Source organism: Hypanus sabinus, chromosome 21, assembly GCF_030144855.1.
Source record: "Hypanus sabinus isolate sHypSab1 chromosome 21, sHypSab1.hap1, whole genome shotgun sequence".
In the NCBI taxonomy this organism is placed as follows: domain Eukaryota; kingdom Metazoa; phylum Chordata; class Chondrichthyes; order Myliobatiformes; family Dasyatidae; genus Hypanus; species Hypanus sabinus.
In genome coordinates, this window is record NC_082726.1 from 59,289,808 (window position 1) to 59,314,661 (window position 24,854).

General features: G+C 39.4%; 1 protein-coding gene across 2 annotated transcripts in view; it reads left to right on the forward strand.

Annotated features, from left to right (window-relative positions):
- The window catches only part of peak1 (pseudopodium-enriched atypical kinase 1), a 241,236-nt gene that overhangs the window by 161,490 nt on the left and 54,892 nt on the right, over positions 1-24,854 (forward strand). For both annotated transcript variants that reach the window (XM_059946658.1, XM_059946659.1), the window contains one exon: positions 6,764-10,092. In XM_059946658.1, the coding sequence (XP_059802641.1) occupies positions 6,881-10,092 (3,212 nt within the window). In that variant the 5' untranslated portion in view covers positions 6,764-6,880. The remainder of the gene's footprint in view (positions 1-6,763; positions 10,093-24,854) is intronic.

The following is a 24,854-nucleotide window of genomic DNA, read 5'->3' on the forward strand; positions in this document are numbered from 1 at the left end:
TGCACTTGCACAGCCACTAAATTCCATATCAATTAAAGTATTGAACATATTTGCAAATGTTCATGAATCTCTGTATAATTACACAGTGCTGTTTAGCTTATGGCCTTTTTCTCCTGAAATTTCCACTTACTGCTCATCTGGAGAAAAGAACATTTTGGCACCTTTCATTTTTTGACAGATGGAAGAATTTACAGAAACAATGATGATCCAATGCAAATTTCATTATCCACTTTGAAAGTCTTATATAAGTGAAATTAATAAACATTTGAAACTTGTTGCATATTTGAATCGTGCACAAAGCGTTATACTGTACTCTCAGCTCTATGATGTTTTCTATTTAATTGGAAAAAAAAGGATTGTGAGAATAATTGTACTGGTGATTGGATTGCCTCTGCATGTATGTACTTAAAACAGGCTGTGTTCAAAAGGCCAGGCAGCATCTATGGAAAAAAGTAGTCAACATTTCAGGCCAAGATCCTCACCAGTCCTGATGAAGGGCCTCAATCCGAAACATCGACTGTACTCTTTTCTGTAGATGCTGCCTGTCCTGCTGAGCTCCTCCAGCATTCTGTGTGCGTTGCTTGGATTTCCAGCATCTGCAGATTTTCTCTTTTATATTTGGAAAATTCCACACAAAATGTTCCTCTTTAAATGATTTTAAAATGCCTCTGGTCACCTCCTATAAAGTGTAATAGTTAATAAGACATTTCAAGTATCTCATTTTGCAACTTAATTTTCCATTGAGTTTTACTACCTTAATTTAAATGTTTTCATTTTTGTTTAGCTACTTGAACACATTATCCCAAAGACAAAACAAACTGCTTTTGAATGTTTAAATTCTGTAGAGGGTATACATGGTGAGGTAGTAAATTGGATTAGACATTGGCTCAATGGGAGAAGTCAGAGAGTGGTAGTGGAGGATTGCTTCTCTGAGTGGAGGACTGTAACTAGTGGTGTGCCACAGGGATCAGTGCTGGGTCCATTGTTATTTGTCATCTATATCAATGATCTGGATGATAATGTGGTTAATTGGATCAGCAGATTTGCTGATGATACAAAGAAGGGAGGTGTAGTGGACAGTGAGGAAGGTTTTCAAAGCTTGCAGAGAGATCTGGACCAGCTGGAAAAATGGACTGAAAAATGGCAGATGGAGTTTAACACAGACAAGTGTGAGGTATTGCACTTTGGAAGGACAAACCAAGGTAGAACATACAAGGTAAATGGTAGGGCACTGAGGAGTGCAGTAGAACAGAGGGATCTAGGAATATAGGTACAAAATTCCCTAAAAGTGGCATCACAGGTAGATAGGGTAGTAAAGAGAGCTTTTGGTACATTGGCCTTTATAAATCAAAGTATTGAGTATAAGAGTTGGAATGTTATGGTGAGGTTTTATAAGGCATTGGTGAGGCTGAATTTGGAATATTCTGTACAGTTTTGGTCACCGAATTACAGGAAGAATATTAATAAGGTTGAAAGAGTGCAGAGAAGAGTTACAAGGATGTTGCTGGTACTTGAGAAACTGAGTTACAGAAAAAGGTTGAATAGGTTAGGACTTTATTCCCTGTAGTGTAGAAGAATGAGAGGAGACTTGAAAGAGGTATATAAAATTATGATGGGTATAGATAGAGTGAATGTAAGCAGGCTTTTTCCACTGAGGCTAGGGGAGAAAAAAAATAGAGGATATGGGTTAAGGGTGAAGGGGAAAAGTTTAAAGGGAACATGGGGGGGTGCTTCTTCACACAGAGAGTGGTGGGAGTGTGGAATGAGCTACCAGCTGAAGTTGTAAATGCAGGCTCACTTTTAACATTTAAGAAAAACTTGGTACATGGATGAGAGGTGTATGGAGGGATAAGGGCCAGGTTCAGGTCAGTGGAACTAGGCAGAAAAAAACGGTTTGGCACAGCCAAGAAGGGCCAAAGGGCCTGTTTCTGTGCTGCAATGTTCTATGGTTCTATAAGGAAACTAATGATTATCGTAGAGATTTAGGGGGATAAAACCCAAGTGTCACCATTCCAATATTTGGGGAAGTAGATTGGTTATGGTTTAGTGATGGCTTAAGCAGTACTGACCAAATCTAGATGTAAATCACTCAAAGTTATTTACTTATCTTTTAATTCAGTTAGAATTGTATTTGGATGGAAATTGTATGTAAAAGTGCAGGCAGGAAATACAATGCATGCATATGTTGCCCATTATGTCTATTGCTTTATCCAGGCCTGTTTCTGTGCTGTAAATTCTATGCGGTTGAAGATGTGTTTGTGTAAAAACAATAATAATCATTTTATTGCTTTTCTTATGCATCTAGTTTTTGTGCTTTTTATGTAAAGAACATAAGCAATACTGAGGCTTGTTTATATCCTGTTGTCCACTGGGACATAAGTTTGTGCACCAAAGTACAAAGATCACAGTTGCAACATGATGTATGAGGATAGACAGGGAATGCTACAACTGTAATGTATTTTTAAATTTTCTTTTTTTGCTCGACCAGAGGTAGAGAATTAAAAAGTAATTTTAGGCAGGAAAAGTGTATTTGATTTATCATTAATGACTAATATATATAATATAAGAAAGAGAGAGAGAGAGAGAGAGAGAGAGAGAGAGAAGACACAATTGACCACATCATTAAATAATTCAGTTCTATCCCTCATTTAGTCTAACAGTGATAAAAAGTACTTCAGCCAAATACAAACATAGAAGTGCATTTAGATTTCGAACAATAGGAAATGTATGATGACAGTTTATCTACTTTCTATCAGGAGGGTTTTGTATGGTAGGATATATAGGTAGTTCTGCTCTAACGTGATAGGTTGCAGAGAAAACTTGAGTTAAAGAAAGTCATGTTACAGTATAACAGGTTGCAACTGCCTTCAAAGCATTGAGTTGGACTGTTTTTTCTAGTCATGATTCCTCTCTAACCAATGTGGCCCAAGTAATGCAAAAAGTGTTCTAAACCATCAATTGATTTATAACCTATTAAATGGCATTGTGATCTTCATTTACCGTGAGCACCCTTGCAGCATAGCAGTTAGTGCGATGCTAATACAGCTTGGAGCGTCGGAGTTCTATCCTGACACCATCTATAGGGAATCTGTACGTCCTCCCCGTGGAATGTGAGGTTTTCTCTGGGTCCTGCTGTTACTGCCCCACCCCCACAGTCTGAATGACATACTGGTTAATTGGTCATTGTAAATTGACCTGTGATTAGGCTAGGGAGGAACTATTCCTCACTGTATCTCTAAATAAAATAAAATTAATTTAGTATTACTCCATGTCTGCAATAAATTACATAAAGTTTACAGCAAACTCTATCTAGCTGGACAATTCCATGTAACTGGTTTGTCTACACACAAGCTTCCTCCAAATTTACTGTCAGCATATCCTTTGCTTCTTGCCCTCAATGGGTTTATATGGATCTAAGGTGTCTCTGCTATTTGACTCAATTGCCCCCCCCTTTTATTTTAGTACACTTGAGAGTTGTTACAATTTGAATTGAAATTCCCATGGGGGATAAGAAGACCCCCCCAATTTTTTATGAATTTCTTAAGCATAACAAATCTAATTAGGGTGGCATGGTAGCACAGCAGTTAGCATAATGCTATTACAGCACCAGTGACCTGGATTCAATTCCTGCTGCTGACTGTAAGGAGTTTGTACATTCTCCCTGTGACCGCATGGGGATCCTCTGGGTGCTCCAGTTTCCTCCCATATTCCAAAAACATGAGAGTTAGAAGGTTAAATGGTCACATTGGTGTAATTTGATGGCATGCTCTTGTTGGGACAGAATGCCTGTTACCATGCTGTATTTCTAAGTTATTAACACTGCATGGAAAATATTTGTTCTCAAACATTGCAATTCAAAATCCAGTAAAGCAGATGCAAAATGTTCTGAATGTAACCATGGCGATCTTAAATTGTCATAATGAAAAAAGATGCAACAATGTAAAATTTGCCTCAACAAAATACTGTTTTAGCTCAGTTCTAATATTTACCAGAAGACCAGCATTTGTCTTTGTACTTTGAACCAATTTAGTATACAAGTATAATTGGTGAAAGAGGGATAGAAGTTTGTTCTCGGGAACAGGGAAATTGCTAATGAAAATATGAAGACTGCTAAAACTATTTCTTTTATAAGTCAGAACTCCAGAAACTAATGTCTAGTGAAGTATTTTGATTGGAATTTAGTTTTCCATTCCAAGTACCAACTGTTGGAATTAAGCACACAGTATTGAATAGATGCATAAATGAAGTTCCCTGAACCCTGGTACAACATTGCCCTTTTCTCACCAGTCACTTGGAAATCAGTTTTCCATTTCTGTGAGTGAGATGACTGCTTTATTGCCAAATTAAAAGCAGCTTTTTACAAACCTGACTTAGTTGTGATGCAGCTGGTAGAGCTGTTGCCTCACATCCTCAGTGACTCAAGTTTAGTCCTAATATCTAATGCTGTTTCTGTAGAATTTGCACATTTTCCATGACAGCAATGGGATTCTTCCAAGTTCTTTGTTTTACTGCAGCTTCACAGCAATTTGCAGGTTGGTACGTCATTTGTCCAATGCAGATTGCTTTTAGTGTCTGTTGGTGAGTAGTGGAACCAGTGGAGGGTTGAAGAAAAAGTGTGAAGAATAAAATGACATTATTGTATGATTAATGGTGGTCAGTGTGGACGTGGTGGGCTGAACGAAGTGTTTAATGCTATATGGCTCTCGATGTACAGAGAGGTGAGTAGAAAATTGTTGTTCACTTCTCAAATTGCTGCAGATGGAAATCTTTTTTTATTCTATCATTTTGAGCAAGATTTGAGCATAAATTTGATCAGCAGAAATGATCTACCCATTCTCAATTTTAAGAAGCAAATATTCTTTGTCACTCATGAAATTGGGATTTTTTTGCATTATTTGAGAAAGCCAATATCAAAATTTCAGTGTTTAAATTTGTTTAATAATTTTACAGAATATAATAATAAAACTAAGTATTTGAAATTATTTCACTTTGATATTTCCTTTATCTTAAATCAGGAACATGTAAATAGTTGATGTTTTTGTTGGTCCCGAGAATGGAAAGGCAAATTTTGATCTTTTTTCCATGTGCATTAATTGCTTGTTGTTTTTCGAGAAATTAAATGGCTGTCTCATAACAAACTCAAACTATAAAAAATAATTCATGAAGATTTTTATTTATTATATGGTTCATGCTAACAAAAGCTAGAACAACTTAATTCTTTTAAAAGAAGCAATTGAACAACTCTTCTATCAAGTAGAATAGTTAATAGTAAGGAAACACTAGAGATTCTGCAAATGCTGAAAGTCCGGAGTAACATGCACAAAAGGTTGGTGGAACTCAGTAGGCCAGACAACATCTATTTGGGTTCAAATACTTTCATAAACAGAGAACTACTTGGTACTTTGAACTATGTTTTGTGGTAAGGAGTAATGTGTAAATTAATGAATGCATTGTAGGGTGCTTTTACTTTGTTGGTCATGTTTGGTGAACTGCAAGGTAAATTAAGGTGTGTCTATTTGTCTCCCATTCTGATTGTCATATATGATTAATCCTTTTGTTAGCTAAAATTACTCTATTTTTCATTCTAATTTGCCTTTCTTAATTTTGTCAACTAAAAATACTTGTATCCATTTTAATCCAATTAAGTTTGTATCCATGGCTACAAAGCATTGTGTTCTTTCTTACAACTTCCAGTTTGGGAAAAAGTCTCCTTAGATTTGCATTGTAACAATCTTGTAAATCTCAAGCTGTTCCCTTTGTTCTGAATTTGTCTTTGACTTAAGAAAATTTATTGAATTGTGGCGACCCATTTCCTGGCACATCCGAACCGGCTCACAATTTGATAGCCTACGGGGGTTTGCGAGCACAGAGCTTTGGAGCCTCTGCGCCACGGGGGGCAGGTTGAGGGAGGCTTAAAAGTGAGGCTGAGGATTTCGAATAAAGTTTTTCCTTCGACTGCAGTTACCGACTCCGTGTCGTAATTTTAGCGCTGCGTGTAGCACACCGCTACAGAATCATCTTTTCAGTGTTATAATTCTTGACAACATAGGCACAAAACTGACATTTGTTTTTACCGTGGAGTCTTGTAAGGTGATTTCCATTTCTTAGCAGTTTTGTCCAGGCTTCAGCATACTCTTGGTAATTACCAGAGCATCAAACAGATTTGTGCTTAATGTAATATTTCCATTTGTGATATAAAAATAATGTACTTAGTTAAATTTCCCCCCACTTAATGGTCCTCTCTGCTAGTTAATGGGACATTTCTCTGTGAAAGTTTATACTTCTCTAAATGTGTTACTTTATCACCCTCCCTGACTATTTCAGATGTGAAGAACTTTTTTTTTCACTATTCACCCATCAATACTTGCCTTGTTGGTTTAAACCATTCATCCTGTTGTTCAGTTTGCCTTTGTTAAGAATTTATTGCTCATTTCATTTCAATGAAGCCTATACTATCTGCACTGCTTCTGTTTTTCCATTCGTAGAGCAGTACAGCATGGAAAAAGGTCCTATGGCCCATCTAATCCATGTCAAGCTATAAGAGCTAGCACATATACCCCATATTTTGTCATTTACTCTGTATATAAAACACTGAATTATATCACATTCCCTGTTGGGGATTTGGACAGGAGAAGAAATACATTTTTGTAGGTACATTTAAAATTATAATTAGACTGATTAAATGTTTGGGTCTTTTGTATCTAAATCAAAAGTTCATTGTGTATTGAACCCTTACTTAATGAATATTTTGTTCCATTTTCAGGTATGAGTTGACACAGAGCATCAATTAAGAATCTTGTAGTGGATGTGTTGGAGCTTAATTAATGATTGTGTAACAATGCAGTGAACAAAGTGTGTTTCATGAATAGCTCTATGAAAAATGTCCGCCTGTAACACCTTCACTGAACACGTATGGAAACCTGGTGAATGTAAGAACTGTTTTAAACCCAAAAGTTTGCATAGTTTGACTACTGCTTCTGAAACCCCTCCTCGTTCATGTAACAATTTAAAAGCTAATGCTAACCATAGCAACAACCAGCGGGGAAGGTCAGGCACTGGTAACTTTCGGCCTCCTGTAGCCAAAAAGCCAACAATTGCTGTGAAGCCCACAATGATGGTCACAGATGGACAAACTGTGAGTACAGAAATGGAGACAATGGAAAGCTGTGAAAGTAAGCATATGTTTGTAGGATGGAATAAAAATGGTGTTGTAATCAACAGAAAAGTAGTAAATAATAACAATAATGAAGAGAGCAGCAGCAATTCTCAGGGACCTTGTGGTCCAGACAGAGTTAGTAGTAATAGGAAACCAAACAACAACAATAATGGATTAACTGATGTATTGAAGGAAATAGTTGGATTTGAGCCTGAACAACAATTACAAGACAAAGAATGTGACAAAGAGACCTTTCTTGGAAGGATCAACAAATGTTACCAGCGCTCGTTGGAAAGGAAGCTTCCTCCAAGTTGTATTGTAGCAGGTATGAAAGAAAATGCAGGGAAGCATGTTGTACTCAGCAACAGCTCAGAGGTTATCAGCAATGAAGGAGGACTCTTTTGCTACCCAGACCCTTCATTCAGTAGTGATTGCAGAGTAGATAATGATTCAAATGAGAATGTGACAGAAGAACGAGAAAGTTGGGATGAAAGTGACGAAGAGCTGTTGGCGATGGAAATACGTATGCGTGGTCAGCCACGTTTTGCTAATTTTAGGGCCAATACACTGTCTCCTGTCAGATTCTGCAGTGACAAAAAGTGGAACACAGTGCCATTGCGAAAGCAGTCCCTACTGAGAATTTGTGCTGTTGACTATGATGATAGTTATGATGACATCCTAAATGGATATGGCGATGAAGCTCTGATCCCATATGGCCAGGATAGTTTGCCAAGTGTTTTATCTTCTGAATCAACATCTCCTGATTCATCAATGACAGAGGGATCTCAAACAGGAACAACGAAAATTATGCATCAACAGCTTTGTAATGGTGATCTTGCACCAAGTGACAGCAAAAACATCAAGTCAATTGAACCAGATTATGAAAGCATTAATGAAAGCGAGCAGGTTCCCCACCTAAAGCAGGCTCCATTTAAACCAGCAAGAGGCACTGCAGTGAAGTCTCTTGAAACTCATAAAGCAGTTCTTGCTCTGAGGTTGGAAGAGAAGGATGGGAAGGTAGCCTTACAAAATGAGAAGCAAGATTTAGATACAAGTTCTACAGACATTTCTGGGCAAACAGTGACAATTAATATTATTCCAAAGGAAGAACAAGCAAAACCATACAGGGTTGTAGACTTAGAACCACCAGGGATGTGTAAGCCATATACTGTAGTTGATGTCTCAGCAGCAATGAACAACAAAAAGTCTGGTAGTCCATCTGAATTGCCTCAAGGTGCAAAGACTTCACCTACAAGTACAAACCCACCAACACCACCTCTGAGTCAGACGAACAACCAGAAAAAGTCAAGTATCACTAGATATCAAGAAGTATGGACTTCCAGCACAAGCCCAAGGCAAAAGATGCCCAGAGTTGCTTTAATGTCAAGTAGTTCTGGCCCTACACCTCCACCAAGACAGCTTACTCATAAATCTGCTCCTACTTCACCGACTAATACAAATGTTATTTCGAAAACTATTCCTGTAAAGTCACCAAATCTGTCTGAAATCAAGTTTAATAGTTACAACAATGCTGGGATGCCCCCTTTCCCTATCATCATACATGATGAGCCAACCTATGCCCAGAGCTCAAAGCACAAGGCTATAAAAGTACCAATAGTAATTAATCCAAATGCTTATGACAACTTAGCCATTTATAAAAGCTTTTTGGGTCCTAGTGGGCCAAATATAAAGAAGGAAACTTCAGAAAATGTGATGAACCATACATATGAGGAAATTGGGTCAGCAGAAAAGAAATCTGCAGGTTTGCCCCAAGCAAAAGCTCCAAGTAGCAGCATAGAACAAAAGGTGCTTGGTGCAGTTGCACAGAAAGTGCAAGAATTTAACAAAGCACAAAACAAAGCACAAAACCTGCCACAGTCCTCCCCTCATAAAGGCTTTGGATCCAATCAGTGCTCTCCTTCTAGAGTTCAACGATCTAATCAAGAGTCACCATCCCGAAAAGAAAGCACAGCAGAAAGGCAGAAATCGCCAGCAGTTAGAGAAAATGCCAATGCTGTACTTTCTCAAATAGTTGCATCCATTCAGCCTCCACAGCTGCCACCCGAAGCTCCTCAGACACAATCAAAATCTAGTAGTGCAGAAGAGCTCTACTGTCAACCTCCGGCCATCTCAGAAGGTAATAGCGACACTTATACTCGGCCGAAATCATTATTCTCTCCACAGGCAAACAGTGGAGCAGAGGTCTGCAAAGTAATGGACAGCAGTGTTACAAAAGGGCAGAAAGAAAGTATTCTTCCAAAGCAAGTTACTGTTCCCACATCAAAACCAGGTACAATGCAATCACCAGGTGGAATTAGTCTGAGTCCGAAGAATGAACAACTGCCTCCATTTCCACCACCACGTTCAACGTCATCCCCTTACCATGCAAGCAACCTTCTGCATAAACATTTCAGCAACTGGGGCAAGCCGAATAGTCCCGTACGAATAACTGAGTCTGATTGTCCATTGTTGAACTCAGAGACTCGTCAACGCCCACAAGATTCTAAACCAAAGCGATGGATCTCCTTCAAAAGCTTCTTCCGTCGTCGTAAGACTGAAGAAGAGGAAGAGAAAGAGAAAGAAAAAGACAAAGACAAGTTAATTGGATTGAATGGGCGGGTGATACATATGTTGCCACCACCACCCATACAACGTCTGTGCAGTGAACAGAAGATATTAGAGCCGTCTGAGAAACTGACTGCCATATTGAATTACAAACCAGACCTTGGACTGGATGACATAAAGGTTGAGACTGGCAAATTAGAAATCGCTTCAGCGGACACTGAAAGCTACCCCACTTTGAATGAAACACAGGTCGTGGCATCTGGATTGTATATTGGTGAAAAGTCGACAAGTATTCCTGAAAGTGGAAAAGAGTACTGTCCGGACTGTCCGGAAAGCTCTCCTCCGCCTCCTCCACCAAAGAAATTTAATAAGTAAGTGTCCACTTTAATTATGCTTTGCATTAATCAGAAGTTAGAGTACTTTTTTTTTGCTGTCATCTTCCTTCCAACTACATGTGTACCTTTGAAACTGTTTTAGAATTGCATTTATGTTTAAATTTGCTTCAACTATCTTTTGCAAAGGTTACGCTGCTAATTGCAACCTTCTCCTAAATATATTTTTTTGATTATTCTTCCTTAGTATGTGAATGTTTCTAAAAATGAGTAAATGGATCTTCCATCTTTTATAAGGAGGTCTTTGTGGAATTGACATGTACATGATACACCACGTTTCCTCAAATAATTTTCTCAATGATATTTCCTGAAAGTATAAATGGAAGGGTTTGTTCATAGCTGTCATTGTTGAAGGGGAAAGGGAAGACCATCAAACTGATGTGGCTGAGTTTGGTAAAGATGTTGTTTTCCTTTCTTTGTGTGAAGGCTTTATAAGACTAACAATTTATCTTTGCAGACTAAATAACTGCTACCTTGTGGATAGAATGGTGGGACAGTTAGTAGAACTTTTTTTGAATTTAGAGATGCAGCACTGTAACAGGCCCTTATGGCTCACGAGCCCATGACTCTCAATTGCACGCATGTAACTAGCTAACCTACTAGCGTCTTTGGAATGTGGGAGGAAACTGGAACACCTAGAGGAAACCCACATGGTCACAGGTCGAATGTGCAAACTCCTCATAGACAGTGGCGGGAATTGAACCCAGGTCGCTGGCGCTATAACAGGGTTATACTAACTGCTACACTACCATGCCGCCCTGCTTCATAGCTCCAGTTACCCATGTTCGTTAATGATCTCCAGTGGTCTCTGTATGGAGTTTGTATATTCTCCCGGTGACCCAGTGGGATTCCTTGAGGTGCTTCAATTTATTACCACATCTCAAAGGAATACGAGTTGGTAGGTTAATTGGTCACTGTAAATTGATCCTACTGTGTAGGTATGTGGTGGATTCTGTGAGCAGTTGTGGGGAAAACTAAATTAGCTTAGTTTATGAAGAGTGTAGATGGGTATTTGATAGTTGGTGTGATCTTGGTGGGCTGAAAGAGCTATTTCTGTGCTTAGTGACTATTTTAAATTCAGTATGCATTAACATTTTGTTCTGAGTCACTATTGCATATTGGGTAAGTTGAAGTTGATTCCAAGAAGCATTTTAATGCATTACCTTATTCAGATTTTTTCACTGTGCCTCCCCCTCCCCCCCCCCCCGCCCCCCGGTTAAAAGCATGAGATTCTGCAGATTCAACTCAGCAAGTTGGGATTTGTCTATGGAGGAGGAGTAAACAGTCAATGTTTTGGGTCAAAACTCCATAGTTCTACTGAAGAATCTTGCCTTAAACATCGACTGTTTACTCCCCCTCTGTAGATGCTGCCTTACTGTGTTTCTCCAGCATTTTGTGATTGTTGCCCAGTTTCGAAGTTCAAGTATTTTATTATCAGAGAACATATATGTCACATACAACCCTGAGATTCATTTTTTCTGTGGGAATTCTCAGCAAATCTATAGAATAGTAACTATAACAGTTTCAAAGATGAGTGAAGGATAGACATTCTCGACAGGAAGAGGAGATGGGGATTTACAGCACTAATGATTCAATAATAGTTCTGGGCTTTAATGAAATATGTCATTTGATTTATCAGTACTGAATATTATCCAATAATATTCCTCTGCTTTCTCTGCCTGGACAGTAAAAGAAAGAAAATAAAGTAGTGCTGAATTACATACTGCAGAAGATGAAATTGATATGCAGTCTTCAGATTCTCAGTATCTGTATTTATATGAAATAGTTTGAAACGTGGTCATCATTGCATTTGTTTTTTTTTAAATTACCCATATCCCTATAATCAGCATCAGAAGGATGTTATCATTTGCTGTGACATGTGCAAATAGTATAAATGGATTTCATCTATTATAAGACAATAGTTTTTACATGTAAATGTTATACAAGTATGATATTGAAAGTTCGCACTTTTTAGTGTGGCATATAGAATCATAGTATTTCAGTCTGAGCTATTCATTTCTGTAGGTTATAAGACTTTACAAGGCATGTCTGTATCTGCTGCTAATATAACAGAAGTTGTACAGTATATGCAGACTATTTTGTATTAAATGGAATTCAAACAGAATAGATGGAATTTTTATTTACTGCCCAAACATGCTAGAACTTTAATTTATCACGTGAAGGCAGCACTCATAGCCAGGAATATCATTTGTATGGGCTAAAATCACTGACTGCTTCTCTATTATCTCAAGATTCTGCTATTGCCCTCCTGGCATGCATTTTCTCTTCTTCCAGAAAGTTGAACTTGCCATGAATTTAATTACACCAAGTATCATGAACATATTTTTGCAGTTAACACCTCCTAGACCAGAGGTTCTCCACTTTTTGACTCCCAGACCACATCCCCTGCTCCCTCTCTCACTTTCCAGTCATTACATAAAATCTATAAAGAATTTTGATTTACAATGCACAGTGAAAGAAAATAGGAACTGAAAATTCAAAGCAGTGACAAATAATTGCAAAAATATTCAAATCTTTTTAAAGCTACAAATAAAGTTATTTCTTTAATTACAGTTAAAACTATTTTCATGAACAATTTTAGAGTGTACATTAGCGGTCCAACTATTCACTACTTCATTGCTGCTTCACCTTTCAATGAAATGGATGGGCTTATTGCAGCAATATCAGCTTCTCAACATCAGCCTGAATAATTTGCTGTCTGTCTTGTTGCTTGAATGAAGTTGGACGACTGCACTGAAACCGCACTCCACTAAATATGTTGGAAAGGCAATAAAGAACATCACGACCCTTTTCCACAGTGCAGAATGGCATTCAGAGATTATTTCTGCAACCAAACGGCTTGATATGATTTTTTGAATCTTAGCTTCAGCTCACAGTCATTTTGTAGCGAGATTAGTACCTTTGTTAATTCTTCATTACAAGTGTTCAGGAGTGGATTTATGACCCAATCTAAAATTTGGATTGCGAGAAGATTCTGAAATCTCTCAGACATGTCTGTGCAGCTCACCCAGGTGGGCACAGCACCCCAAACAGTAGCATGGATATTGGGTGCAAGTTGAATAGGGAATTAACATTGGCATGTGGCAAAGATAATGTCGCAGTAGTTATGGGGGATTTCAACATGCAGGTGAACTGGGAGAATCAGGTTGGTGCTGGACCCCAGGATAGGGAGTTTGTAGAGTGCCTACGGGATGCATTCTTGGAACAGCCGACCAGGGACAAGGCTATTTTGGATTTAGTGTTGTGTAATGAACAGGATTTGATAAGCGATCTTGAAGTAAAGGAGCCATTAGGAGGTAGTGACCATAATATGCTAAGTTTTTATCTGCAATTTGAGAAGGATAAGGGCAGATCGGAGGTGTCAGTGTTGCAGTTGAAGAAAGGAGACTATGGAGCCATGAGGGAGGAGCTAGCCAAAGTTAAATGGACGGATATCCTAGCAAAAAAAACAGTGGAACAGCAATGGCAGGTATTCTTGGGAATAATGCACGAGGTGCAAAATCAGTTCATCCTCCAGAGAAGGAAGGATTCAAAGGGAGGAAGGGAGCGACAGTGGTTGACAAAGGAAGTCAGAGATTGCATAGCATTAAAAAAAAAGTATGACAGAGCTAAGGTGAGTGGGAAGGTAGATGATTGGGAAATTTTTAAGGAACAACAGAACTTAACTAAAAAGGCAATACAGGGAGAAAAAATGAGGTACGAACGCAAGCTAGCCAGGAATATAAAGGAGGATAGCAAAAGCTTTTTTCGGTATGTGAAGAGAAAGAAGATAGTTAAGAACAATGTTGGGCCCTTGAAGAATGAATTGGGTGAAATTGTTATGGGAAACAGAGAAATGGCAGAAGAATTTAATAAGTACTTTAGATCTGTCTTCACTAGGGAAGACACAAGCAATCTACCAGATGTATGGATGGGCCAAGGACATAGGGTAACAGAGGAAATGAAACAGATTGACATTAGGAAGGAAACAGTGATGAATAGACTGATGGGACTGAAGACTAACATATCCCCAGGTCCAGATGGTCTGCATCCTAGGGTACTAAAGGAGGTGGCCCTGGAAATTGCGGATGCATTGGTAATCATTTTCCAATGTTCCTTAGATTCAGGATCAGTTCCTGAGGATTGGAGAATGACTAATGTTATCCCACTTTTTAAGAAAGGAGGGAGGGAGAAAACAAAGAACTATCATCCTGTCAGCCTAACATCAGTAGTGGGGAAGATGCTAGAGTCCATTATTGAAGATGAAATAGTGGCATATCTATATAGCAGTGATGGGATTGGGTCAAGCCAGCATGGATTTACCAAGGGTAAATCATGCTTGACTAATCTATTGGAGTTTTTTGAGGATGTAACCAGGAAGTTAGACAAAGGAGATCCAGTGGATGTAGTGTACCTCGATTTTTCAGAAGGCATTTGATAAGGTCCCACATAGGAGATTGGTGGGTAAAATCAGAGCTCATGGCATTAGGGGGGAAGATATTGACATGGATAGAAAACTGGTTGGCAGATAGAAAGCAAAGGGTAACGGTGAATGGGTGTTTCTCGGAATGGCAGGTGGTGACTAGTGGGGTGCCACAGGGCTCGGTATTGACCCCTCAGCTGTTCACGATTTACATCAACGATTTAGATGAAGGCATTGAGAATAACATCAGCAAGTTTGCTGATGATACTAAGCTGGGTGGCAGTGTGACATGTGATGAGGATGTTAGGAGAATTCAGGGTGACTTGGATAGGCTGGGTGAGTGGGCAGATACTTGGCAGATGACGTTTAATGTGAATAAGTGTGAGGTTATCCACTTTGGGAGTAAGAACAGGAAGGCAGATTATTATCTGAACGGTGTAGAGTTAGGTAAGGGAGAAATACAAAGAGATCTAGGAGTCCTTGTTCATCAGTCACTGAAAATGAATGAGCAAGTGCAGCAGGCAGTGAAGAAGGCTAATGGAATGTTGGCCTTTATTACAAAGGAAATTGAGTACAAGAGCAAGGAAATCCTTTTGCATTTGTACAGGGCCCTAGTGAGACCACACCTGGAGTATTGTGTCCAGTTTTGGTCTCCAGGGTTAAGGAAGGACATCCTGGCTGTAGAGGAAGTGCAGCGTAGATTCACGAGGTTAATTCCTGGGATGTCCGGACTGTCTTACGCAGAGAGGTTAGAGAGACTGGGCTTGTACACGCTGGAATTAAGGAGATTGAGAGGGGATCTGATTGCAACATATAAGATTATTAAGGGATTGGACAAGATAGAGGCAGGAAATATGTTCCAGATGTTGGGAGAGTCCAGTACCAGAGGGTTTAAGAATAAGGGGTAGGTCATTTAGGACAGAGTTAAGGAAAAACTTCTTCTCCCAGAGAGTTGTGGGGGTGTGGAATGCACTGCCACAGAAGGCAGTGGAGGCCAATTCTCTAGATGCTTTCAAGAAGGAGCTAGATAGGTATCTTATGGATAAGGGAATCAAGGGATATGGGGACAAGGCAGGAACCGGGTATTGATAGTAGATGATCAGCCATCATCTCAGAATGGTGGTGCAGGCTCGAAGGGCTGAATGGTCTACTTCTGCACCTATTGTCTATTATCATCAGTTGCTAAGAAACTGAAACCACTCTATATGGCACCAACAATCAATTCCAAGGTGAAAGTCACTTGGATCACATTTCTTCCCCATTCTGATGTTTGGTCTGAAAACTCGATCTGTTGACCATATCCATATGGTTTTATGCATTAAATTGCTGCTACATGATTGGCTGATTAAATATTTGAATTAACTTAAAGGTGTACCTAATAAATTAGCCACTAAGTGTATATTGATGATTGTGAAAAAGCATTGAGGAATCCTGGGATAAGTTATTCAGAGTTGCCGATCTTTGATTTTCTTCTTGCAGCAGCTTTGGATTTATGCTCGTTCAGGTGAGTTTTTGGTCTGTGGTGGATGCTGATATTGGAGGACTGTTAGTAAATCGAACAAACTACTTTATCAAGTATCTGAAACAAGGGAAAATCTGCAGATGCTGGAACATGAAGCAACACCTACACAAAATGCTGGAGAAACTCACCAGGACAAGCAGGATCTATGGAAAAGAGTACAGTCAATGTTTTAGGCCGAGACCCTTCTTTAGGACTGATGAAGGGTCTGGGCCCAAAACGTCAATTGTATTCTTTTCCATAGATGCTGCCTGGCCTGCTGAGTTCCCCCAGCTTTTTGTGTGTGTTTACAGTGATCTGTTGCTCTTTCAACTGCATTGTCATAATGTGGAGTAATAAACTTCCATGTTTAATTCTAACAAATGCACTGAAAATGAGAAAATTACATTGCTGTCAAGTGTAAAGTATTAGACATACCTTTTACTTCTGACTTCTGTGCAATAGCATTTTGATGAAAAAGAAAAGTTCATTCTCAATCGCTCATTGCATACAACTCAGGTTCATTCTCATTCTCAACTTCCTGAGTTGTATGTGATGAATTATCTTTATTATCTGTGCATATCATCAACATTTATCTCTTAGACGGTTCATAGATTTGAACCATTTGCATGGGATCCCTTTACATACCTCTTCTGTAGAGACATGCTTAATGTGGGCAGGGAATTTGCAATTCCAATAATAATGCTGAGAGACCTAAATCTTAGTGCAATCATTACCTATTCATTGCATACAGCAAAACATCTGTCAGTCTGCTGTTTATTAATTACAGCTGGGCATTTAACACCATCATCCCCTCAGTGCTATTTGACAAACTTCAAAGCCTGAGCCTTTGTACCTCCCTTTGCAACTGGATCCCTGACTTTCTGATCGAGAGACTGACGTCAGTGCAGATTGGTAATACCATCTTTTCCTCACTGGTAATCAACACAGGCACACCACTAGGATTGGTGCTTTACCCACTGCTCTACTGTCTCTACACTTTTGGTTGTGTGACTAGACACTATTCAAATGCCATATATAAATTTCCTGATGATAACAGTATTATTTGCAGAATCTTGAATGGCAACAAGGAGGCACACAGGAGCGAGGTAGATCAGCTGGTTGAGTAGTTTTGCAACAACAACCTTGCACTCAATATCAAGAAATTGATTGTGGACTTCAGGAAGGGGAAGTTGATTGAACACACACTAGTCTTCATTGAGTGGAAATGTAAGTGATGGAAATTTTAAGTGGTGGAAAGGGTGAGCAGCTTCAAGTTCCTGTGCGTCAACATCTGAAGGTCTATCCTGGGCCCAACACATCGATGTAATAATGAAGAAGGCATGCCAGTGGCTATACTTCATTAGGAGTTTGAGGAAACTTGTTATGTCAATAAAGACTCTGGCAAATTTCTACAGATGTATGGTAGAGAAAGTTTTGACTAGTTGCATTTTGATCTAGTGTGGAAGCTCTAATGCACAGGATTGAAAGAAGCTGCAGAGGGTTGTAGACTTGGTCAGCTCCATCATGGGTACAAGCCTTCTCACCATCAAGGACATCTTCAAAAAGATGATGTCTCAAAAAAGTGGCATTCACCATTGAGGACTCTCACCATCCAGGACATACCCTCTTCTCATTCCTATCCTTGGAGAAGGAGGTATATGAACCTGAACTCCACACTCAATGTTTTAGGGACAGCTTATTACCTTTTGCCATCAGGTTTCTGAAAGGTCCATGAGCCTGTGAACACTACTTTGCTATTCCTATATTGCTCTTTCTACCATAACCTATAGTAATATTTTACATCTTGCACTGTACTACTGCTACAAAAGAACAAATTTCACAATACTTGTCTGATTATAAACCTGATTCCAATTAAGAATACCACATGAGCCAACAAAATTTTGAAAGACTTGTTATGAACTTTTATCACCTAAATCATTATGCCAATACTCCTGTTTCCAATTTAGCAACACTATCTGTACTTTGGAGCATTTAGAGATTAAGTAATACTGAAGATCTAATTTAATCTGAAGTTTTTCAGAAATTGCAGATTCTGGCCTAACCCAGGGGTGGGTGGGGGTGGGGGGGGGAGGTGCAGTCTCAGCCAGTGGTAAGTAATAATTAGATCAGCAGAGAAAGGGAACACTGACTCCTTATCCCCTTTCCCCCTCCCACCTTTCTCCTGGCCCATCATTGCGTGATGCTTTTCTGGACATTGCCTGATCTTCAGTGATGGTTGATGCTGAGGGAGAACAGCAGCCAATTAGCAGATAGGTACACAAGGTTATACAGTTTTCGAAAGGTAAGTAGGTCAGGCTGTTTCCTCCCAAACATGAATTTGTCTACTGACATTTTCAAATTACCAATATTAATAGAAAACCTGCATTATTTTCCTGGCATTTGTCTGCCAAAGTTCTTTTGGAGGTAATCCCACAATTTAGTTCAGGCCATCGTAATATAAAAGTTGGGATATCCCAGGCTGAGAGGACCTTGAAAGTTTCCTTTTTGCAGAATAGAGGAAGTTAGGAAAAGTTTAAGTAGTACCTGCATACAATCTCCTAGTGGCAATAAAGTTTGTCCTTGCAAGGTACAGCATCTGTGAATCATTGAAGTGGTCCATGTTTCTTCCCATCTTCTCTGTAACCTATCTATTTTTTAAGTGCTTTATCAGCTTCCTCTTGAATTCAATAATGCTACATACCACAGCAACTCTTCTTGAGTAATGAGCTTCACTTTTAACCATTCTGTAGCTTATTAAATTTCTCCTAAATTTCTTGGTGGGACTTTTAGAGGCCATTTTATTTTTGAATTTCCAAGAGTGGTCCACAACAGTCGTCATCGAGGGATCAGTACTGGAAAGGGTAAGCAGTTTTGAGTTCCTGGGTGTCCACACATCTGACTTATCCAGGACTTAACATAGTGATGCAATTACAAAGAAGGCACAGCAGCAGTTATATTTCATTAGGAGTTTGAGGAGACTTGGTATGTCACCAAAGTCTCTCACAAACTTCTACAAATGTACTGTGGCGAACATTCTAACTGGTTACACACCATTTGGTGTGGTGGAGCCATTGCACAGGGTTGGTAAATATGCAGAAAGTAGTAAACTCAGTCAGCTTCATAATAAGCGCTAGCCTACCCAGCATCAAGGACACCTTCAAAAGGCGCATCCATCATTAAAGACCCCCATTATTCAGGACATGCCCTCTTCTCCTTGCTACCATCAAGGAGGAAGTACAGGAGTCTGAAGACACATGATGACACAATTGTATTTCTAAGCTATATTGACTGTTCTGTTGTATACTCTTACTATACAGTATACTCTTACTGTTGTGGTAGGGGATTCCATGGTAAGTGGAATAGAGAGGAGCTTCTGTGGCCACAAATGGGACTCCTGTATGGTGTGTTGCCTCCCGGGTGCAAGGGTCAGAGATGTCTCGGAGAGGCTGCAGGGAATTCGGAAAGGGGAGGGTGAGCAGCCAGCTGTCGTGGTGCATGTAGGTACTAACAATGTAGGAAGGAAGCAGGATCAGGTCCTACAAGCTGAATTTAGGGAGCTAGGAGATAAATTAAAGAGTAGGACCTCAAAGGTAATCATCTCAGGATTAATACCGGTGCCACGTGCTAGCCGGAGTTGGAATAGCAGGACAACTAGAATGATTGGTGGTGCAGGGGGAGGGTTTCAGATTCTTGGGGCAATGGAACCGCTTCTGGGGGAGGTGGGACCAGTACCGTCCGGACAGTCTACATCTGGGCAGGGCTGGGATCAATGTCCTAGGGAGATTGTTTGCTAGTGCTTTTGGGGAGGCTTTAAATTAAAATGACAGGGGGATGGGAACCCACACAGAAAAGAAGAGGGAAGTGATGCAGAGACCAAAGCTAGAGTTAGTGAAGAAACAAGTAAGAGTAGAGTGCATAAAAGTAAAAAGCAAAAATCGCATAGATCACTAGATTCTAAAAGGACAATGAGTATAAGGGCACTTTATCTAAATGCCCGTAGTATTGGAAGCAAGGTTAGTGAACTTGTGGCACAGATCAGTACCAAGGCATATGATTTAGTGGCCATTACAGAAACCTGGTTGCAAGGTGGAGATGACTGGGAATTAAATATCCAAGGGTATCAGGTAATACAGAAAGATAGGCAGGAAGGCAGAGGAGGTGGGGTGGCGCTCTTAATTAAGGATGAGATCAGGGTGATTATGAGAGACGATATAAGATCTGTGGAGCAGAATGTTGAGTCCATTTGGGTGGAGACTAAGAATAGTAAAGAGAAAAAGTCACTGTTGGGTGTTGTCTATAGGCCAGTGGCAGAGGCAATTAACCAAGAAATAACTGAGGTTTGTAAGAATGGGACAGCAGTTGTCATGGGGGATTTTAGGTTGCATATAGATTGGGTGAATCAGGTTGGTCAAGGAAGTCTTGAGGAGGACTTCATAGAATGCATCCCTGATGGCTTTCTTGAGCAGCATGTTAGTGAACCTACAAGGGAAAATACTATCTTAGATCTAGTCCTGTGCAATGAGATGGATCCTCTTGGAAAGAGTGATCATAGTATGATTGAATTTTGCATTCAGATGGAGGACGAAATAGTTAGATCTAAATCTAGTGATTTATGCTTGAACAAGGGAGACTACAACGGGATGAGGGAGGAGTTGGCTACTGTGGATTGGGAGCACAGGCTGTTTGGTAGGACAGTTGAACAGTGGAATACTTTCAAAGAGATTTTTCACAATGCTCTACAAAAGTATACTCTAGTCAAAAGTAAGGACAGTAAGTGTGGGGAGAACCAGGCTTGGATAACTAAGGGAATAAAAGATAGTATCAAATTAAAAGCTTGTGTGTACAAAGTCTCAAAGAGTAGTGGGAGACTGGAGGGTTGGGAAAACTTTAAAAAGCAACAGAACAACTAAACAAGATATAAGTAAAGGGAAGAGAGAGTATGAAAGAAAATTAACACAAAATATAAAAACATATGGCAAAAGTTTTTATAAATATATAAAGTGGAAGAAGGTGGCTAAAGTCAACGTAGGTCCCTTGGAAGACGATAAGGGGAAATTGATATTGGGTGATAAGGAAATGGCTGAGGCATTGAGTGACTATCGTATGTCAGTCTTCACAGTGGAGGACACGTCTAATCTGCCAAAGAAAGATGTTATGGACAAAATGGGAGGTGAGGACCTCGATAAAATCACTGTCACTAAAGAGACAGTGATGAGCAAACTGGAGGGCCTGAAGGTAGATAAGTCCCCTGGTCCTGATGGGATGCATCCCAGGGTGCTGAAGGAATTGGTGGAGGTTATAGTAGATGCGTTGGTAATCATTTATCAAAATTCTCTAGACTCTGGGTAGGTCCTGGGGATTGGAAGACAGCAAATATCACGCCACTTTTTAAAAAAGGATGTAGGCTAAAGACGGGCAACTATAGGCCAGTTAGCTTAACGTCTGTAGTTGGGAAAATGCTTGAAGCTGTCATTATGGAAGAAATAGTGAAACATTTAGAAAGGAGTGGTTCCATTACAGATTTTGCTGATGACAGTAAACTGAGTGGGAAAGCAAATTGTACAGAGAATGTGGAGAGTCTGCAGAGGGATATAGATAGGTTAAGTAAGTGGGCCAAGGTCTGGCAGATGGAATACAAAGTTGGTAAATAAATGCAAGATGATCCACTTTGGAAGGAATAATAGAGGAGCAGATTATTATTTAAATGGTGAAAGGTTGTCAGAGGGATTGAGTTCAAGAGCAGGGAGGTCATGCTGCAACTATACAGGGTACTGGTGAGGCTGCACCTGGAGTACTGTGTGTAATTCTGGTCTCCATACTTGAGGAAGGATATACTGGCTTTAGAGGCAGTGCAGAAGTGATTCACCAGGTTGATTCCAGGGATGAAAGGGTTAACCTATGAGGAGAGATTGAGTCGCCTGGGACTATACTCTCTGGAGTTCAGAAGAATGAGAGGGGATCTTATAGAAACATACAAAATTTTGAAAGGGATAGTTAAGATAGAGGTAGGAAAGTTGTTTCCATTGGTAGGTGAGAAGAGAACTAGGGGACATTGCCTCAAGATTCAGGGGAGAAGATTTAGGATGGAAATGAGGAGAAACGGTTTTTCCCAGAGAATGGTGAATCTGTGGAATTCTCTGACCAGGGAAGCAGTTGAGGCTTGTTCACGAAATATATTTAAGAAACAGTTAGATAAGTTTTTAGTAAGGGAATTAAGGATTATGGAGAAAAGGCAGGTAGATGGAGCTGAGTTTACAGACAGATCAGCCATGATTTTATTGAATGGAAGGCAGGCTCAATGGGCTGGATGGCCTATTCCTGCTCCTATTTCTTATGTACATAATATTTTTACAAATTGCTATAATTTGCACATTCAGGTGGAGACGTAACGTAAAGATTTTTACTCCTCACCTATGTGAAAGATGTAAAAAATAAAGTCAATTCAGTTGAGTTCATTGCTTTAGGAACAGCTTCTTCCCCTTAGCCATCAGATTTCTGAACGTACATTGAACCCATGAGCTCTATATCACTATTTTTTTTCTTTAACTGTTGAGAAGTGTGATAGCAATGGGGAATGAGCTTTTCTTGAATCTGGTTGTCTGGGTTTTCAAATTCCTGTACCTTGAGGGACAGGAGTTTGAAAGCCCAGACAATCAGATTCAAGAAAAGCTCATTTCCCATTGCCATCACACTCCTTAACCACTGCTTTCATGCCCCTTTCCAGCGGAGCTGTCGCATTCTTAAATTCCTTAATTTTACTTTTGTCACTTGTCACTTTAGTATTTTTTGGATTACTTCAGATTGCATTCATTATTTATCATTGTATTTCTTATTACCGTACAGATTGTTTATTCCATGAGTTACGCACAAGCAAAGAATTTTATGTCATCAAGGTCTATGTGACAGTAAACCAATCAGAATCTAGAATGAGGTGATCCAGGCAGTAAAAATTTTAACAAATAGTTCTAATGTCTGTTCTAATATAATTGCAATTGTTGTACCTCCTCTAGTGCATTTGCATCCTTTACATAATGTGCTTCCTTTTCCTTTTATCAAAATGTGATCGCTCAAATCTAATTATTTATATTGATTTATTTAGTCAGCTGTTTTGCAGTTTCATTAATGTCTTGCTGCATTTTGTCACAATGCTTCTCTGCATTTGGTAACATCTGTAAATTTTAAAAATACCATATTGATTCCAAACTAAAATTATTTAAATAAACAGTGAATAATTTTGGTAGTGGGACCTATCCTTATAGAACATTTATCTTCATCTTTTGCAAATCTGAGTATCCATCTTTATGCCAACTCTTTTTTTTAAATTTTATACTTGGCTTGCTCTCTACTGTGATACCTGACCCCTGACACTGCATGTTATTTGATCCTAATCATGAATCTACAACCATGCTGTACCTTTGGAGTTTTAGTTACTGATTCAAAGAATTCAACGTCAGTTAAGCATATTCTTTTCTTTTGTAATTGTGTTGACTGTACTAATACTTTGACTTTCTAGTTGCTTTCTACTTCATATTTGAGGGAGCATTGGATTATTTTTCCTGACCACTATCTTTAAGCTAATTGGTCTACAATTAATTTAAATATTTTGTATATGAATTAACCATTGCACCAATCGCCAGTAAATTTGTAGGCGCTGTTTGGAATCATTCTGTGGTTCTGAAATTATGGATGGCATTATTATATATTAACTAAAAAGAGAACCAGTTTTAGGGAAATAAAACCTGTACACAATTTAAATTCCAACCGATAATTTATGACCACCAAATTCAAAAACAGTTACTTTCCCCAAGCAGTAAGGCTGATCAACACCCATCCCAACTAACCCTCCCCACCACATCCCCCCACCATCACTACTTTATCATTCCTGTCTCACTGTATGTAAAGACACTCCTGTACCTAGCATCACTTGATGTTCATACAATCAACTATAGAACCATAGAACATTACAGCACAGTACAGGCCCTTTAGACCTCCATGTTGTGCCGACTTATATAATCCTTAAAAAAAAAGTACTAAACCCACACTACCCCATAACCCTCGATTTTTCTTTCATCCATGTGCCTGTCCAAGAGGCTCTTAAATACCCCTAATGTTTTAGCTTCCAGCACCATCCCTGGTAAGTCATTCCAGGCACTCACAACCCTCTGTGTAAAAAAAAACACTTACCCCTAATGTCTCCCCTAAACTTCCCTCCCATAATTTTGTACATATGCCCTCTGGTGTTTGCTATTGGTGCCCTGGGAAACAGGTGCTGACTATCCACCTTATCTATGCCTCTCATAATCTTGTTGACCTCTATCAAGTCATATAACCATATAACAATTGCAGCACGGAAACAGGCCATCTCGGCCCTTCTAGTCCATGCCGAACACTTACTCTCACCTGATCCCACTGACCTGCACTCAGCCCATAACCCTCCATTCCTTTCCTGTCCATATACCTATCCAATTTTACTTTAAATGACAATACCGAACCTACCTCTACCACTTCTACTGGAAGCTCGTTCCACACAGCTACCTCTCTCTGAGTAAAGAAATTCCCCCTCGTGTTACCCTTAAACTTTTGCCCCCTAACTCTCAACTCATGTCCTCTTGTTTGAATCTCCCCTACTCTCAATGGAAAAAGCCTATCCACATCAACTCTATCTCCCTCATAATTTTAAATACCTCTATCAAGTCCCCCCTCAACCTTCTACGCTCTAAAGAATAAAGACCTAACTTGTTCAATCTTTCCCTGTAACTTAGGTGCTGAAACCCAGGTAACATTCTAGTAAATCTTCTCTGTACTCTTTCTATTTTG